General features: G+C 58.7%; 1 protein-coding gene across 1 annotated transcript in view; it reads left to right on the forward strand.

The window, feature by feature from the left end:
* The first annotated feature begins 6,496 nt into the window (after positions 1 to 6,496).
* The window catches only part of FRMD5 (FERM domain containing 5), a 65,144-nt gene continuing 53,410 nt past the window's right edge, over positions 6,497 to 18,230 (forward strand). The window contains exon 1 of the mRNA XM_059858800.1: positions 6,497 to 6,670. Within this exon, the coding sequence (XP_059714783.1) occupies positions 6,569 to 6,670 (102 nt within the window). The 5' untranslated portion in view covers positions 6,497 to 6,568. The remainder of the gene's footprint in view (positions 6,671 to 18,230) is intronic.

An 18,230-nucleotide genomic window follows, 5' to 3' on the forward strand; every position in this document is an offset into this window, starting at 1 on the left:
ACCAGAGCTTATCTTGCTGGCACAAAACTGCCGAGAGTGTCTTTCAGCCTTACCTCTGTGAGCACCCGAGGAGGCTGGAGGTTGGGTTTGCACTTTTTAGGGACTGCTGAGGTACAGCTGCAGCTCAGGGAGGGGCTCAGGGAGAGGAGAAGGGCTGGTTTCCCACTATCCCACCCAGGCAGGCACAGGCATGGAGCCTCCAAAGGGGAGACTGCCATGAGCACGGGGAGCAAAGCCTGTCCTGCACCCCTGGTCAGCACACAGGGAGCAAAGCCTGTCCTGCACCCCTGATCAGCACAGGGAGCAAAGCCTGTCCTGCACCCCTGATCAGCACAGGGAGCAAAGCCTGTCCTGCACCCCTGATCAGCACAGGGAGCAAAGCCTGTCCTGCACCCCTGGTCAGCACAGGGAGCAAAGCCTGTCCTGCACCCCTGATCAGCTCACAGGGCAAAGCCTGTCCTGCACCCTGATCAGCACAGGGAGCAAAGCCTGTCCTGCACCCTGATCAGCACAGGGAGCAAAGCCTGTCCTGCACCCCTGATCAGCACAGGGAGCAAAGCCTGTCCTGCCTCACCTGATCAGCTCACAGGGCAAAGCCTGTCCTGCACCCCTGATCAGCACAGGGAGCAAAGCCTGTCCTGCACCCCTGGTCAGCTCACAGGGCAAAGCCTGTCCTGCACCCTGATCAGCACACAGGGCAAAGCCTGTCCTGCCTCACCTGATCAGCACACAGGGCAAAGCCTGTCCTGCACCCCTGATCAGCACACAGAGCAAAGCCTGTCCTGCACCCCTGATCAGCACACAGGGCAAAGCCTGTCCTGCACCCCTGATCAGCACACAGGGCAAAGCCTGTCCTGCACCCTGATCAGCACAGGGAGCAAAGCCTGTCCTGCCTCACCTGATTAGCACAGGGAGCAAAGCCTGTCCTGCACCCCTGATCAGCACAGGGAGCAAAGCCTGTCCTGCACCCCTGATCAGCACAGGGAGCAAAGCCTGTCCTGCACCCCTGGTCAGCACAGGGAGCAAAGCCTGTCCTGCACCCCTGATCAGCTCACAGAGCAAAGCCTGTCCTGCACCCTGATCAGCACACAGGGCAAAGCTGGTCCTGCACCCTGATCAGCTCACAGGGCAAAGCCTGTCCTGCACCCCTGATCAGCACAGGGAGCAAAGCCTGTCCTGCACCCCTGGTCAGCACAGGGAGCAAAGCCTGTCCTGCACCCCTGATCAGCACAGGGAGCAAAGCCTGTCCTGCCTCACCTGATCAGCACAGGGAGCAAAGCCTGTCCTGCACCCCTGGTCAGCACAGGGAGCAAAGCCTGTCCTGCCTCACCTGATCAGCACAGGGAGCAAAGCCTGTCCTGCACCCCTGGTCAGCACAGGGAGCAAAGCCTGTCCTGCCTCACCTGATCAGCACAGGGAGCAAAGCCTGTCCTGCACCCCTGATCAGCACACAGGGCAAAGCCTGTCCTGCACCCCTGATCAGCACAGGGAGCAAAGCCTGTCCTGCACCCCTGGTCAGCTCACAGAGCAAAGCCTGTCCTGCACCCTGGTCAGCTCACAGGGCAAAGCCTGTCCTGCCTCACCTGATCAGCTCTGCCAGCAGAGAAGGGGCTGGGGTGAAGAATTCCTAACCTGAACAGTAACACACTCAGTGTCCTGTGTCTAAGTGTCTCAGCTGTATTTGAGAGTAAAACCAGGCAATTACAAGCCTTAGTCTGTAGTTATTTGGGGCAATAATGGAATCACAGAATCCCAGAATAGTTTGGGTGAGAAGGGACCTTAAGGCTCATCCAATGCCAGCCCTGCCACGGGCAGGGACACCTTCCTCTATCCCAGTCTGCTCCCAGCCCCAGTGTCCAGCCGGGCCTTGGGCCCTGCCAGGGATCCAGGGGCAGCCACAGCTGCTCTGGGCATTCCAGCCCAGCAGGATTTCCCAATTCCCAATCTCCTATCCATGCCTGCCCTCTGGCAGTGGGAAGCCACTCCCTGTGTCCTGTCCCTCCAGGCCCTGAGCTTGCCCCTGCTCCTTGCTGGGCTCTCCCCAGCCCTTCCCCATCCCAAGAGCCTCTCTGATCCCTGCAGCTGCAGGGGAGTGCAGAGGTGGATGTGGTCAGCTCCTCTGACCTGCCCAGCAGCTCAGGCTCTATAATTACTCCCTGGAATATCTGCCTCCAGCCAGAAGTTGTGTGCTGGAACTGAAGGAGCCTCTGTCTAATGAGCCTGTCCCTGGATGTCAGCAGTAATTAATGTGCATGGCCCTGCAGGTTCCCACCTCCTCTTAATAGGCTGAAATTTTATCCTCTGGTTATAATTGCAAATTATGGTTAAAATTTTACATGCCTGGCAGTCGAGAAGCTGGATGCTCCAGCTTATTCCCCTGTGGGTACACGTGGGGATGTTGCTGAGATGGTTCCAGCCCCTTCTTTCACTCCTGGCCCTCATCACCTTCTTCTCCTCTCACCCCTTTCTCTCCCCTTTCCCTCACACTTTGTCTCCTCCTTTCCTTGCCTCCTTTTCTGTGTCTGAGGGGCAGCATCTGAGCCTAAATGACTGCAACTTATTGACCTCATTTGGCAGGAGGAGACAACTCAGCTGCTGGTCCAAGCGTTCCCCGTGGCCATCAGTGCCCAGCTGAGGGTGAAGGATGCACAAACACTCACTGAAGGGCTCCCACACTCCCCAAACACCAGCTGATGGCAGAACTCCTGCTGCTGCACCCCCTGGAAAGATCTCCTGGCTGGAACCAGGCTCCAGTGCTAAAACTGGCCTGGGGCCAGTGGTGAGTGCCTCGACTGTTGCCATGGCGTTATAACTATTCATTATTGTAGGGAAATATTGCACTAAGAGGTGACAGACATTGATTCCAGATCCAGGGCAGCTACATGGGGAGGAGCTCAGGGGCTGCTTGCAGTAGCCAGGTGAGCCTCTCTTGAGAAGAGGTTCACTCTTCTTTTCCAGACCTTTTCATCAAAAAGAAAAGTAATTAAGGACTGAGAGAGGATTTGGGCTTTGTTCCTGTTGACTCTCAGTGCACAGCAAGCTGAGAGCAAACGTGAGGTGGTGAATGAGGGGTGAGGCAGCCTGGAGAGCTGCCCAGGGATGAAGCCAGCTGCTTTGAAAGGCTGAGGGGAATGCTGACAGCACTGTTGACCACTTGAATTACGGGCAAGCCCTGAGAGCTGGGCCCCACTGTGACATCTCGTCCAGCCAGCGCTGGCCCGTGCCAGAGCTCAGAGCTGAGAACAGGGGGTTTATATAATTTCAGATGCAGGTAGCTGTGAAAGGCAGAGCAGAGCTGACAGCCCTGCTCTCAGCTCCAGGAAATGCTGAATGTGCCCAAGCAGAGCAGGCTGCACTCAAACAGGGAGTGCCCCCGGGAGCAGAGGGCTGTGCTTTGGTCATTTCAGCACAGGAAGTGGTTATTGCCTACAACATTTGCATCATTCAAAGATGAACAGCCATCCTGGACCCCGGAGCCTGCTGGCTGGGGTCTCCACTCAGCATCCCCAGGCCCTGCTCCAGCCTTACCTGGGCAGCACCCACATCTTGTTCTCCTCACCTCAGCAGAGCTGCTCTGCTCTCAAAGCCCTAGCTACCTGTGGGTGACGTGTTGTAATGGGTGAGAAATGCATGGATCATGTGCAGAATAGATAATGAGCCATATTTTCTGTTGAAAGCACAGAATCACAGAATCCTGGAAGGGTTTGGGTTGAAAGGGACCTTAAATCCCATCTCATCTCACCCCCTGCCATGGGCAGGGATACCTTCCACTATCCCAGGTTGCTCCAAGCCCTGTCCAGGAGCTGGAACATTTCAAGGGATCTGGCAGACACAACTTCTCTGGGCAGCCTGTGCAGCTCTCTTAGTGAAATTTAACCTGCTGGAAAACAAACAGCTAAGAATTCACTTTACTTTTGGAAAGCTGCATTTTGAATTTTTTAGCTCAAAACTGCAAGTAACAGCGAATCCAAATCGGGAGAATTTGTAGGATTTACAGTATAAATTATTAAAGGGGGAAGAAAAAGACGTTACTCATGAGAAGTGCATTCTTGTCGATCAAAGCTGCAAACAGAGAGTACTTTTATAAAGGCATCTGCCAGCCTTTGATACGCTCCGTGGAAACCTTGTCAGGTGTTTTGAGAGGGGAGCGTGGAGCTGTCGGGCTCCAGAGCTGTTCCCTGTTTCGAGGACGAGTCAGAGGCGGCAGAGGGGGGTGAGCTCAGCCGAGGGGTGCCTGGGCTGCCTCAGCGAGCGGCCTCGGGGAAGAAAGGCAGGAAAATACAACCTCAACAAAAGCGTTCCCCGGGTGCAGGAACAAAGTTGCGGCGGGGCCGTGGCTCGGCAGAGGCTGGGCACAGCCGGGCTGCCGTCAGTGATGGCTCATTAAACTGCTCAGCTGGCTCAGCCCCGGCTGCTCGCTGAAAGCAGCACCTGCCAGCGCCCAGATCCCATTCTTCAGCAGCACTCAGCTGGGCCAGAGGGGAGCTGGGAGGCAGATGAGCAATTTATGCAGAGTGGGATCCATGACAAAGTAGCAGCTACTTTGGTGAATACAAGCATCTTTGTGCGAGTGCCCAGATGGTTGGGGAGCGGGGCCGGGCTGTGAAAAGCGCCCTTGTTGCTCGGGCTCGGCAGCACGCCCCTGACAACGTGCTGGGCACAGCCCGTGGTCCTGCGAGCTGCAGGATCCAGCCTCCAGCAGAGCCCACCCAGGCCAAGGCCTGGCTCTGCTGACATCTTCTCTCAGGACAATGTCCTTCCCAGGGCTGCAGCACTGCTGCTGCAACCTCGTGTTCCGCTCTGTCCTTTGCCTGAGCTGGACCTTTGGATTTAGGGCCTGTTGGACACTGAGATAAGCAAGCCTAGGCCTCGGTGCTCCCCCCATGGGCACAAGGGTCACAGAGGTGCCCAGCCTGACAGGCAGCCCTCGCACAGCCAGCCTGGCTGGGGATGGGCCAGCAGGCTGGAGGGACTCATCTCTCATCACCCATCATGAGGTAACCCTTGAACCACAGGATCCTGAAGGATCCCAGCCCCACACACTGGAGGGTCAGGGATGGAAGAGCCTGGAGAGCCACTGGCCTGAGAGCAGCTGTCCTTTCTATGGGAGCTGGAAAAACGTGCAGGGAGACACTGCCCTGCAGGCAGCAGTGGTCTGGAAAGGCTGCTGGGGAAGGTGAGCAGTTTGGCTCTGTAAAACACCTTTCTGGCTGGGAAGGAAGGGAACGGGCAAAGCTGGGGCAGAGGGAGTGTGGGGAGAGGCTGGACAGCTGTGGTCCATGGAGGCTGGTGCTCCTGGGGGAGGCTGGGAGCTGCACTGCAGCCTGGGAATGCAGCAGGGGGACAAAGGTGGGGCTCCAGGCAAAGGGGAGCTGAGCCAGGAAGGTGCAGAGGGAGCAGGGCCTGTGGTGCAGTGAGAGACTGGGGACAGCTTAACAGTCCTCACTGTGACCTGTTTGAGCTGGGTATTTATTTATGGGTGTCTGTGGAGCCAGGGTGCTGCGGGGAGCACTGCTGAACCTCTCAGTGAGGCCCTGGGGAGTGTGACACCCAGGCAGGGGCATGGTCGGGGCTGCAGGATTCCCATCCTCCCTGGGTGATGCTGATGCTGCCACCAGGTATTTGACTGCCCCAGAGCAGCACCAGCTGAATCCCATCAGCACTGATGGCTCTTGGAGTCCATTTTGTCCAAAAGCCAGAGATTTAAAGGTTTCCTTCCATGACAAATGAACACCAAGGGACAAGCTCACGTCCTGGGGGCCACGTTGGCACTTTGGCTGGCTCTGCTGGAAGGACCACGGCAGCTGCCAACCCTCCATGGGGATCCAAGCCTAGTAATGGAATTGGGCTCTGACAAGAGAGCTGGGCACAGGTGGTTCCTTTGGCAGGGACCGTGGGCCAGCTGGGTCACGCCCAGTCACCTGCTGTCCTTGGGGACGCAGAGTCCCTGGGGCAGCCCCCGCCCCTCTGATCGGGGGTCTGGGTGGGGGGTACCCCCTGCCACATGTCCGACCCCGCTGGACATGGCCGGCAATGCTCGGTGCCACCGAACTGGGGGCACCCCGCTCTGTCCCGACCCGCTGTCCCCGCTGCGGGGGAGCCCCTCGGTGGGCGCCAGGCTGCGGGCAGAGGTGCGGACACCTGCGGCGGAGCCCCGGGTGCCCGGTGCCCGCGGTGCCGCCCCCCGCTCCCGCCGTCCCCTCCCGCGCGGGGCTCCCGGCGGAGGCGGCGGGGCCGTGCCGCCCGTGCCGCATTGGTTTGCGGCGGAGCCCGTCACCGCCGCCGCGCCGAGATTGGCCCCCGCAGCCGGCGCCGGGCGACCCCCGGGCCCGGCCTCCTCCCCGCCCGCCGAGCGCCGCGGCCCGGGCAGGGCACGGGCACGGGCACCGCGCTCCGCTCCGCTCCGCGCCGCCCGCAGCGGGGGCAGGGCCGGGCCGAGCCGGGCGGGGGGCGCGCCCACAGCCCCGCCCCGCGCCGCCCCGCACCGCCCCGCACCGCCCCGCAGCGCGCCGGCAGCGGGATGTGAGCCCGGGCTCCGGCAGCGCCCGCCGCCCCGCGCCCCGGGAAGATGCTGAGCAGGTGGATGAGTGGCAGCAGCAGGAACCTGGACCGCGAGTACAACTGCACCGTGCGGCTGCTGGACGACAGCGAGTACACCTGCACCATCCAGGTCAGCCTCCGCGGCACCGGCACCGGGGCCGCGCTGCCCCCGCAGCCGCCGCGCTGCCGCCGGCCCCGGCAGACAAAAGGAGCGGAGCGGCGGGGGCGGCCCGGTGCTGCCCCGCTCCGCCAACAAAGGCGGCCCCCCCGCTCCCGCCGCCCGCCTCGCCCCGGCTCTCGGGCGGCCACCGCAGCCGCGGCTGCCGGCGGCGGGGAGAGCCCCGGGGCTGAGCCCCGCGCCTGCGATCCCCCCAGCCGCGGAGGGGTGCGGGGATGGCGCCGAGAGCCGCCCGCCTGCCCCCGGCGCGGTGATGCCCGCAGCAGGCGGAGCGCAGCCGGAGCCGGAGCGGGGCAGGGGCAGCCCGGCACGGCCGCCCCGGGGCCGGGGAGCCGCGGCCGTGCCCCGCGGAGCCGCTCGGGGCGAGCCCTCCGCTGCCGGGCGCGGGGGCTGCGCGCAGCGCGGGGAGGACGTGGGTGCGAAGTGGAGTACGGGGGATGCAGCGGGGCAGGGCGGCGCAGGGACCCGCGGGGCAGGGATCCTGCGGGGGTGCTGCTGGCGGGGACAGACCCTGCCGGCCCCGCCGCGGCCGGGTGCCCGCTCTGCCTCTGCCTTCCCCGTTAGCGCCCGGCTCACCGTGATGAGCGCTCGGGTTTTGTAATCGTCCGGAGCGGCGGGGACGGGCGCGCATCCGCCGCCCCCTGCGCACCCGTGCCGGGCGGGACCGGGACCGGGACCCGTGGTCGGGGCCGTGGCCCCTCAGCCGGTGTCCCTGTGCTGCCAGGGCTGCGAGGGACATCGCTCAGCTCGCAGATGTCGTGGGATGTGTCGTATTGCTGAAAACTAGGGAAACGCACTCCCGGGCTCCGCTGGAGCGAGTCCGGTACCGGGACCGTGTGACCGGGGGCTGACAGAAGCATCCCTGGCTCCGGCTGCTCCTGCGCTTCATTCCTGCCGTCAGCATCATCCTTGCAAGGGAGCTCACAAAAACCTGTGCGGAGCCGCACGCGCGGGGATTGCTGCTGGAGGCGGCTGGCCCCAGCCCAGCCCGTGGGCGATGGAAAATTCGGGGCAGAGTTTTGAGTAAAGGTGACTCAACACGTCAATAGCAACAGCTCCCCCCGCCCAGCCTCGGGGGCCCCCAGCTCTCCCTGGCCTGTGATGCCAAGGAGGGGTGAGCATCCTTTCGTTTCCAGGCACAAACCTGCTTCTGGTGATAATGCCAAAGGACGGTTACCAAGGGTGCTGCAGGCTATGGGAGGCACCGTCATTTTGGCTTAAAGAGCCTAAAATGGATAAATGGGGTGATTTGTGCAAATACCACTGAAGAATGGTGGTAGAGCTGCCGGTCCCCCGCTCACCTCCCCCGCCGGGGTTGTAAAGTGTGACCCAGTAAACGGCTGGAGCAGCAGCCCAGTTTATTTTGCATAAGCCAAACTAATTCGTCTCTCAGAGGTTGTTTTTAATACTAATTAAACGGGAAACTGTAGTTTGGGAGAGAAAGTGTGGGCAGAGCAGTTCAGAAAAATCTGGATTTTCTGCCCTTAAGACAATTTGACAAGGTGTCGTCATTTCGCATGTCAGTTTTTTTAAAGAGAAAATATGACTCGGTCCCATATTCCGGTTGATATTTTACGTGCAGCATAGTAAACAGGGATTCCTGGCATTTAGCATGCGCGACCCGAGGGATGGATGGAGAATTTGCTCCTGCTACCCTGACGAGCAAGGTTACCCCACTTAAATGTTTGCTCTCGCTTGCTTTCTTGCTGCCTTATAAGCCAAGTATTTATAGTCCGTGCGAAATTAGGGAGAACATAGCAGGAATGTGTAATGTCTCGCAAGTGAGGGAACCGTCACCGCGCAGGCTGCGAGCGCTGAATGAGTTTTGAAGGTCATTCCCTCACGAGCGCAGAGATCTCACATCTTGCCGAGATCCACGGTGTCTCCTCACCCCGGCTGGTTCTGCGCCTGTTGGATGTAATTTATGTCTTTCTATTTTTGCTGGAATCCGGGGAACCTGGCCGGAGCGGCAGCCGCGGCTCTCACGCCGTGCTGGGATCCGTCTGGCGGCGGGGCCGGGGCTGGAAGTTTGTGCCTGAGCTTGGTTCTGCTGCTGTGCCCGTGTGTCCTCCCTGGCAGCAGGGACGAGGACAGGCTCTGTGCCCTCCCTGGAGCGTGGCCTGTCTGACGGGTCATCTGGCTGCGCTGCTGGGGAGGAGGAGGCAGCGCTGGGGGCAGGGCTGATTTTTGAGAAGGTTTATTTACATTTCAGATAATGGCATCGCTTAAATCTGTCATGAAATTAACCTCTGGCTGTGCTTGATGAAGGTGTGTGAGTAGGGGTTTGCTGCTGCCAGATAATACCTGAGCATTCTGCTTCTAAATAAAGCCTTTTTTATTTGATTTTCCAAGATTTGCTTTGTTCATATTCCCATGCAGAACGAGCAGTTCATTGTCTGAGCTGGGATGAATCCTTCCTCTTTTTTTCCCCGAATTTTCACTCCTGAACGGCCAATCCAAGCAGGCAGAGGAGCCTGGAGGACTCATCCCTGGGGCCCCCCAGGTGCTGTTGGGGGGACAGAGGTGCCATGGGCACAGGGAGTGGGGTGCAATGGGTCGGGGCAGCGGGGCTGGCACCTCCGTGAACCTTTTGTCGTGAGGTTTTTTTGTGAATTCCATATTTGCTGCCTTGGAGAAGATGCTGTCCCAGCACCTGTCTGGGTTGGCCCGTGTCTGCAGCGAGCAGGGCTGGGCCGTCAGGCCTGCCAGGAAGATGTTGGGCTCTTGGCTGGGAAAAGGCGACCTTTGACAGTGCCCCAGGCCACAAGGCACCTCCTCAGGCGGCAGAGGTGGTGGTTTGTGCGTGGGCTCCTTCAGGTGTGGGGAGGCAGCGGCGCCATCCCTGCCCCTCCCTTGGCAGGTGCTGGCTGCCACCTGTGCGCGGGGGGACCCTGGTCACGGGTGTCACTGCCCCGAGACGTGTCCCCGGCGAGAGGGGGCTCGCAGACAGGGGCAGCCACTCCTGAAGGCGTTTGGCTCGTCTCCGCCGTGAGGGGCCGGTGTAGCTGGGTGTTTCATTGGAGCCTCACCCCTCGTGCTCCGCGGCGCAGGCTGCTGGCCAGGCTCCTCGCAGCGCCGTCGGCATGAAAAGAGCTCTGAAACACACAGCAGTGCTGTGGTTTGCTGTCAGTGAGTTTCTTGTCTGAGGAAATGTTTTAAATTCTTCACTGTGGTGTCAGTGGTGGCATAAAAGGCTCGAAATAATTAATGATTTGCCGTTGCAAGATGCATCAAGCATTTTCCTGAAAAGACAGTGGTGTTTTGTTTCAAACCCCAGTAGAACGACGGGAACGTGGAGATGTGAGAAAATAAATATATGGTTTCTTAGATGCAGAATGTAAGAACTTTCTTGCCTGAGATTGGGAAGAAATGAAAGCGAGCTCCTGGCTGCACTCTGGGACGAGCCCCCTGCTTCCCACTTGGAGCACGAAGTTCTTCAGGAGCCCTGACAGGATCATTAATATCAGGCAGCAGCACAAAGGGGAGCTGGGGGTTTGTGGCAGTGAAGGTTATTTGTTCATTATCTTTTTATCTTCGGAGAGTTTCCACTTGCCTTTCCCGGGAAGTAGGTTAGGAGACCGCAGCTTCCGCGGGGGCGGCTCCGCCCGGAGCCCCGAGCACGGGGACGCGCTGGGGGCACAGGGCCACCCCCGGCAGCGCCACCAGCCAGGGCCTCTGTGCCCAGATGTGCTGTCTGCCTGTCTGTCCCAGAGCCCTCCCTTCCCTCCACAGCTGGAGCTGGAGTGCGGGGACAGGGACCGGGGCCAAAGCCATTGACAGAAATGCGGCGTGGCAAGCTGGGGGTCCCGGGCTGGGGGTCCCGGGCTGGGGGTCCCGGGCTGGGGGTCCCGGGCTGGGGGTCCCGGGCTGAGGGCCAGCACCGGGCCGGGCCCTCCGAGCATCCCCTGCTCTCCTGGTCCTCCAGAGCCCCCGAGCAGCCCCAGCGCAGAGCAGGGAGGGGAGCCCCAGGCTGGGGCAGCGGGCACGGGGTGCTCCAGCCTGCGGGTCCCAGGGAGGCTGAAAGCATCAGCACGGCTTTGCTGTTGGCTGTTGAAAGCCATGTTTTTATTCATAGCCTTGGAAATGTGTTTGCAGCAGAAAGCCGTCGCTGTGGCTCAGCTGTGTCTCTGTGAGTTGTGCTGGCGGGGCAGCTCCTTCGCCCCTGGCTCCAGCATTTGCATACACTTGGTTTTGTAGGCTCGGGAGGGAACTGCCAGAAATGCACAATGAGTTTGAAGGGAAAACAGCAGTCAAAGAAGCATTTCATCTCCTTTTCCTCTTAAATTTATGTCCAAAAGATAAAGAAGGCAGCTGAGGAAAGCATCCACTAAATATCCACTGAAAACTGGGGACAATATTCACTCACAATTCAGTGGGAGCAAAACCCCAAGTTGTTCTGCAAACCCGTGGAAAATATTTCTATTGCTGTTCTTTCTCTGCGAGCTGAAATGTCTGTTTTCTGTTCACTTTTCATACCTGTTTTACAACGTTACCTGCTGTGAACCCGCCGGCTATTCCCCTCTCAGGAGCCAATTTCCTGACAGAACTACTTTGCTTATCACTTTCCTGTGGAAGATGCTGAAGGCAAATGCAGACCCAGAGTCAGATATAGATGTAGATGTCCGCACGCTCGCACACACACAGAGATGCCGTTGCAGAGGGATGCGTAGCACAGCACCAGGAAAAAGGAGTTTGCTCCTTCTGTCGTGTCAGAATTAGGTAACGTGCAGCAGGAGGCTTTTTTTGAGGCGTCTGGGGAATGCTGCCAGTGCCGTGAGCAGCCCACTTATTTTTGATTTTTGAGTCAGGCTCCGGGAGCCCAGCGGGATGGTGGCCACGGGGATGACGTCGGTGGCCACGCGCTGGCAGTGCCAGGACTCACACGATGCCTTGGTCTGCCCCGTGCAGACCAGGGGCACTGACAGCTCCTGAGAGCCCTCTGTGACCTGGCACATCACTGAAACCTCTGAGCTGGCGCCTCTGGAAGCGTGTGTGGGGTGGACAAGGACGGTGTGGGGAGGAGACCTCCCGGAGATGCCATCAGGGGTGCTGGGCAGGGCCCTGTGGAGGTGCCCCCAGTCTGTGGAAACTCCTCCCCAGCTCATGCAGGGGTGGGGTCCTTGCAGGGTGTGTGGCATCACAGAATCCTGGAGTGCTGTGGGCTGGGAGGGACCTCAGATCCCACCCGGTGCCACCCCTGCCATGGCAGGGACACCTCCCACTGTCCCCAGCCCAGTGTCCAACCTGGCCTGGGACACTGCGGGGATCCAGGGGCAGCCACGGCTGCTCTGGGCACCCTGTGCCAGGGTTTTGCCCCTTGGCTCCAGGGGTGGCTCCTTGATGGGCCCTTCATGTTCCAGGAGGGCTGGTGCTTATTGTTGTCCCGTGTCATGTGCCACGGGGAAGGCCAGGAAGGAGCCAGACAAGGGTTTGCTGTGGGGGAAGAGCTGGGGTTTATTTGCCATCCGTTTTGTGGAGAGCAGACAATCCCTCCTTAGCCTGGGGTCGGGCTGGGGACGGTGGCAGGGCCCTGAATGCTGCCACTGCCATCAGCCACTTGTTAGTGGGCAGAAAACCCAATTATTGTTTGGTTACAGCAAGCTCTGGAGTTCTTTCTGCAAATAAGAAGGTTTCAGGTCAAATTCTTCTCTTTGAAATGTTTCCAGGGTAAATTATTCCAGCAGTAGAGGAGCACTGATGATCTGGAATTGCTGTGAGGCCCGTGTGTCCACAGTGAGTGTCTGCAGGGACTGTGGCTCTTGCCCAGCACAGGAGATGGCAGCAGGTTCTGATGGACACCGTGGCTGCCCTGGGCCAGAGTTTGTCATGCCAGGGCTGGGGGTGACTGGAAGGGATCACTGAATGGTAGAATCTCTAAATGGTTTGGGCTGGAAGGGACCTGAAAGCTCATCTTGTTCCAAGCCCTTGCTGTGGGCTGGGACACCTCCCGCTAGACCAGGTGGCTCCAAGGGTGAGGCTAAATGCCCTCCTCTGACAGGGGCATGGTTACTGACTTTTGGCTGTTCCTACCAGCCTGGTGGAACCTTCAGAACTCAGGAAAATAAATCCTATCCTGATTTGTGGGCTCTCCCCTTGTACTGCTACCATGACGTTGCACCCACTGTGGCATTTGGTCACTCTGTAAAATCCAATTTATGCAGTGAAATAAACAGGGCTGGAGATATTCCTCCTTTTCAAAGCCTTTATCAAGAGTGACCAGCTCAAAACAGGGATTGTGGCAGCTCTGCAGGTTTCTGCCGCCACTCCCAGCACTGACTCAGGAGTGAAGGATTTATGCAGCTCTATCCGATAAAGGCACAACCGGGAATCCTGTCCTTGCAAGGCCACGGGGGATATTCCCGGAGTTCAATTTATGCTGTCAGTGCAGGGGGTCCTGGATCCGACTGACTCCGTTTAGTCGGGGCGAGGAGTGACCGAGGTTCTCAGCATCTCTGCCGGCTTCGGACCTCGGCCCTGCTGTCAAACACCATCCTGACCTCTCAATTCTGCTTTGGCTCGTCTCTTTTGGGGTATTTTCCAGGATTTGGTGGGGTTCTTGTCCCAATGCAGTCTGGGTTTTGAGGTAAATTTGCAGGTCTCCTGAGATGCAAATTCTCCCTCTCTCCCCACCGTCCGAGGGGAGGTCGTCATCCTCCAGGCAGCCGGCAAGGGTGGTGCTGAGAAACAAGAATTCTCCACAATAGAGAGTTAAACGGGGATACTCAACGATACTCAACAGGCGATTACAACATTTAACTAACAAAAGAACTCTTGGCCAGCGATCAGTTCCCAGCTCAACTCCAAACTCTGCATCTCCTTCTCTTAAAAAAAAGGTTTTTTTTTTACTCCTAACATGCGGCACCTTTGTCACCACAAGAGGCCTTTCCCTTGTGCTCAGCCCACGCCAGCAGAGCTGTGCCAGCTGCTGCCCAGGCCCGGGAGAAAGGCAGGGGCACTGTCCTTGCTCAGCCGAGGCAGGAATGCGGCGCTGGGGCTGCGGCGGGAGCAGCAGCAGCACCGGGGTCCGGCAGGCTCGCTGCAGCCGCTCGCAGCAGGAGCAGCTCGGCCCCGAGAGCCCGGCCCTGCCACTGCTCCTCTGCCCAGTGAGGAAGAGGAGCGTGAAGGGCAGCGGGGTGGGAGCACGCCAGCTCCGTGCGGGAATGCGGGACTCGGGACACCAGAGGTTTTTGTCGCTGTGCTGGGCTGAGCAGGGGCTGGCACGGGGATTGTCCCCACGCGTCACCGAGCTCCGGCAGCGTGTGCAGCACTGGCACTGCTGGAAAACAGAAATAAAAAGTGAAAATGAGGGGAAACCTTATGAAATGGGTCACCCAGAGGAGTGTGTGCCCGCGTGGTTTGAGTCGGGATGCCAGAGGTGCTGGGGCAGCAGCCAGGTGAGCAGGGCTGGCAGAGGTGTGCCAGCTCTTCTGCCCAGATCCTGTTCTTCAGAAAATAAATCACCTATCCCTGTCCTTCCAGAGGACAGGGATAGGTGAGATATTGGGCAGGAATTCCTCCCTGGCAGGGTGGGCAGGCCCTGGCACAGGGTGCCCAGAGCAGCTGGGGCTGCCCCTGGATCCCTGCAGGGTCCCAGGCCAGGCTGGACACTGGGGCTGAGAGCACCGTGGGACAGTGGGAGGTGTCCCTGCCATGCAGGGGTGGCACTGAATGACCATTGAGGATCCCTTCCAACCCAGACCAATCTGGGATTTGATAATTCTATTGCAAACAATGCCTGGTGCTGAGAGCCTGATGTTTTCCCAGGCAGGGCTGGGGCAGGTGTGGGAATGGGCTTCAGGTGCTGGTGGAGAAAACTCTTTATTTTCTAAGCAAAACCAGGACTTGTGTAACTGTGGAGGAATGACCTGATGGGATCCTGGGGGTCAGCTGGGCCTCTTGTCCCTCCTCTTGCCCTTTTAAAGCCGCAGGCCCTGCTCTGCCCTTAATTACACGTGGGCATTAATTACCCTCCAAGCACATCACCTTCACCGGTGCCATTGTCTTTGTCAGCAGAAGTGACTTGGCAGCTGAAATTTCACCAGGAACTTGGTTAATTGTTCACACAGAGACTACAAGATGCCATTGTGCTTCCTCCAGCTTGTTATCTGGGAGGCACTGGGGGTGCAATCCAGGAAAATCAGATTTTGCTCGGCAGAGCCGCGGCAGGGCTGGGTTTATGTAACCCCAGGGTGGGGCAGGGCTGTGCTCAGACCACAGGACCAGCTCTGTGTGTCCCTTCCTGCGTGATCCCAGTCCTCCTCACAGAAACCAGGCCGGGTTTGTGCTCCCAGGCTGTCCGCCTTTGGTCCTGGCCAGGGAAGTTGCTGTAAATGGAAACAGCTCCTCTGCAGACTGCAGACTTCCTGGCTCTCTGTCATGTACCTCGTGGTGCTGGGAAAATGGAAAGGTTGGGAAGTTCCTCCTGGAGAGGTGCAGGCATTGCTGGCTGATGATTTTATCAGGATAATTTTGCCATAATGATTTTACCATCCTTTCTTTGGCTGTTGGAGCTGGGAGCCTCCCTCTGTTTCCCCAGTCCCACCACAGCCAAGCCAAGGCTGAGTCCCATTTTCCTGTCCTGGCAGTGCCAGGTCTCTGCACTGGGCAGCTCCCTGGAAACTCAAGGCTCACACCTACTTTAATCTTTCCTCCTGGCAGTAGAGAACGAGCCCTGGGCTCCTGAGCAGGGACAAGCCCTTGGGCTGGGTCAGGGGGGATGCAGGTGGGCCTGGCAGGTACTGGTGTCTCACCAGGCAATCCAGGTGGTTTTTCTCCATGATGATTAACAGCAGCTTCCACAGCCAGCAAGGCCTCAGCTCGTTAATGTGTGATGTCAGGATCCGATCGATGCTGCAGCCCAAAATAGAATATTTTGGCTGCATAATGTCTGTTGCCAAAGACTTTAATTATAGTGGCATATCTGTCACATCGATGAGGGGCTTGTGTTTTTCAGAGGGTTTATAGTGGCTGTTTCGTGTTGGCTCTTACCCTGGAACACAGGCTGGGATCCCAAAGGAAATATCCATCCAGCTGCCTATGGGGGATTTTTCTTCAATAAAAAATGATAAAAATTGAGTCAGCCATTCCATTCTCTTTCCACGGAGCTGGAAAGAGGCTTTAAGAATATATGGATCAGGTAGCAATTGCAGCTATCCCTTATACACTTAACTCATGGAATGGGCAGTGTTTTGGTGTTTTGGGACTGGGGAAAAGCTGGAATCCAATAGAGTTATGTTTGGAAAATAATAAATTTGCTGAGCAGGTACTTCTCATGAATCAATCTAGTTCTCATTAGCCTTGCACTGTACAGTTTGCTGACTAATATTTCTGGCTTGCAAGTAAAAATGGCTTTCCAAAGGAAATGTGGAATGAGAACAGAGTGTTTTTGGGACCTGGAAGCCTGGATCTCCTGGGGCCATTGGAAGAGAAGAGATGTGGGGCAGCAGAAGCCCGGGAGCAGAGGAGAGGGCTGGGGCTGCAGTGGCAGTGGAGCAGGAGCAGGACGTGGAGGTGTGATGGGTCCTGGGAGCATTCCTGCTGTGCCAGCCCATCCTCCATCTGCACAGGGACACTGGTGGCCCCCTGGCACGGTGGCACTGAGCCTTGGCTCTGGCCCTCGCCCTGCTTCTGCCAGACCTCCTCCCCAGGTGCTCTCTTGGGTAAGGCCCTGCTGAAATCTCAGTGATCCTGAGCTCCTCCTCAGCATTAAGGTTCTTCTCCTAAACCCAAGCAGACTTTTCTCCCTGTGGCCCTTGTCACTGCTGTCCCTCCTTTCTCCCCTGGCATTTATTCCCTGTGTGACCCCAGGCTGGCCTTGTTCCCCTGTGCAGGTTGATTCAAACCCCCAAAGCAGCAGGGACTGGTTCCCCAGCCTGCCACCACTCCTTGGGGGTGACTCCTGGAGCACACGACAGGCCTTTTGGCTGCTGTGATTTCTGCTTGGCTGACAGGCTTCTGCCCTTCCAGGCAGAATCTGCCCTTCCAGGCAGGAGCTCACCCCCTCCACGGAGCCCCAGCTCCACACCTGGGCTTTGTTCTGGGCAGGAGCAAGGTGCCCACACAGAAGTGATCCAACGGAGCAGTAGTGGAGCTGTGCCATCCCCGGGGTGTGCCCTGGGGGTGCTGGGCTGTCAGAGCCCCCACAGGAGCTGTGCCATCCCCGGGGTGTGCCCTGGGGGTGCTGGGCTCTCAGAGCCCCCACAGGAGCTGTCAGAGCCCCCACAGGAGCTGTGCTATCCCCGGGCTGTGCCCTGGGTGTGCTGGGGTGTCAGAGCCCCCACAGGAGCTGTCAGAGCCCCCACAGGAGCTGTGCCATCCCCATCCCCAGGCTGTGCTCTGGGGGTGCTGGGCTCTCAAAGCCCCCACAGGAGCTGTGCCATCCCCATCCCCGGGGTGTGCCCTGGGGGTGCTGGGCTCTCAGAGCCCCCACAGGAGCTGTCAGAGCCCCCACAGGAGCTGTGCCATCCCCATCCCCAGGCTGTGCTCTGGGGCTCCAGCTGAGGAATTACAGCCCTTTGCCTGCTGCACTCTTCCAGGTGAGCAGCCTGGCAGCACAGCAGCCTTGCACGGAGCAGGCATGGCAGGGGTGAGTGCTTCTGGCTCCTTTCAGGTGTGCTTGGGAAAAAAGCCCTCTGATAAACTGCAGAGGCCCCACCACAGCACTTCTGTAAGTGCTGCAATTATCCTGGTCTTTATTTGGACAGGGATTGGCATCCTGGCCAAGGGAAGGGCTGAGGGGCACTGGAGCTTGCACAGCGTTAGGACAGACTCACTCAGCCCCTTCAAATATTTATGGCCTTGCAATCCATACACATTTCCAGCGTGTTTGACATCCTCCTGCTCTGCTCCTGCTCGTGGAGAAACTCTGGGAGCATCTGCCCTGCCGTGGGGGTGACCAGGGGCTGTGGGGGCAGGTTTATGGCTGGGGTTTGGGAAGGACCCCTGCAGTCTGCTCCTGGAGAGCTCCTTGGTGCGGGCAGGGGCTTTGCACAGCAGCCCAGGCTGCAGCCCGGGGTTGGGATGCAGGATCCCTGATGGTGCAGCCCGGGGTTGGGGTGCAGGATCCCTGATGGTGCTGGCTGGGGTCACCCTGTCCCTGCCCACGCAGCTGGAGTTGTGGCAGGATGCCCCGGGGGCAGGGCCGGACCTGGGGCCAGGTCGGCAGGGGTGTCCCCTCGGCTCGGAAGGGACAGGAACTGGTTTTGTAGCAAAAGGAAAGTGGTTTGTAACAAGCCAGTTGCCTTCCTGCCGGAGGGACGGCTCTTGTCAATCTGCCCCGGTTTACCCGATGGGATAAAAATAGAGGCCGATTTCCAGGCAGCAGCCGCACATCCCGCGGTCCTAACGAGCTCTTAAGGTAATTAGCTCAGGTGGGAAGAGCCGGAGAGGGCGAGCTGGGCTGGCAGGGGAGCGCTCCTAGAAATGGCTCTGGCTCCCCACAAAGGGCACAGCAGGGCCGGGGGACACCGAGAGGGGCTGGGACACGGGGAATGGATCCACTCAGAGGGCAGGG

This window comes from Haemorhous mexicanus, chromosome 13, assembly GCF_027477595.1.
Source record: "Haemorhous mexicanus isolate bHaeMex1 chromosome 13, bHaeMex1.pri, whole genome shotgun sequence".
Taxonomy (NCBI): domain Eukaryota; kingdom Metazoa; phylum Chordata; class Aves; order Passeriformes; family Fringillidae; genus Haemorhous; species Haemorhous mexicanus.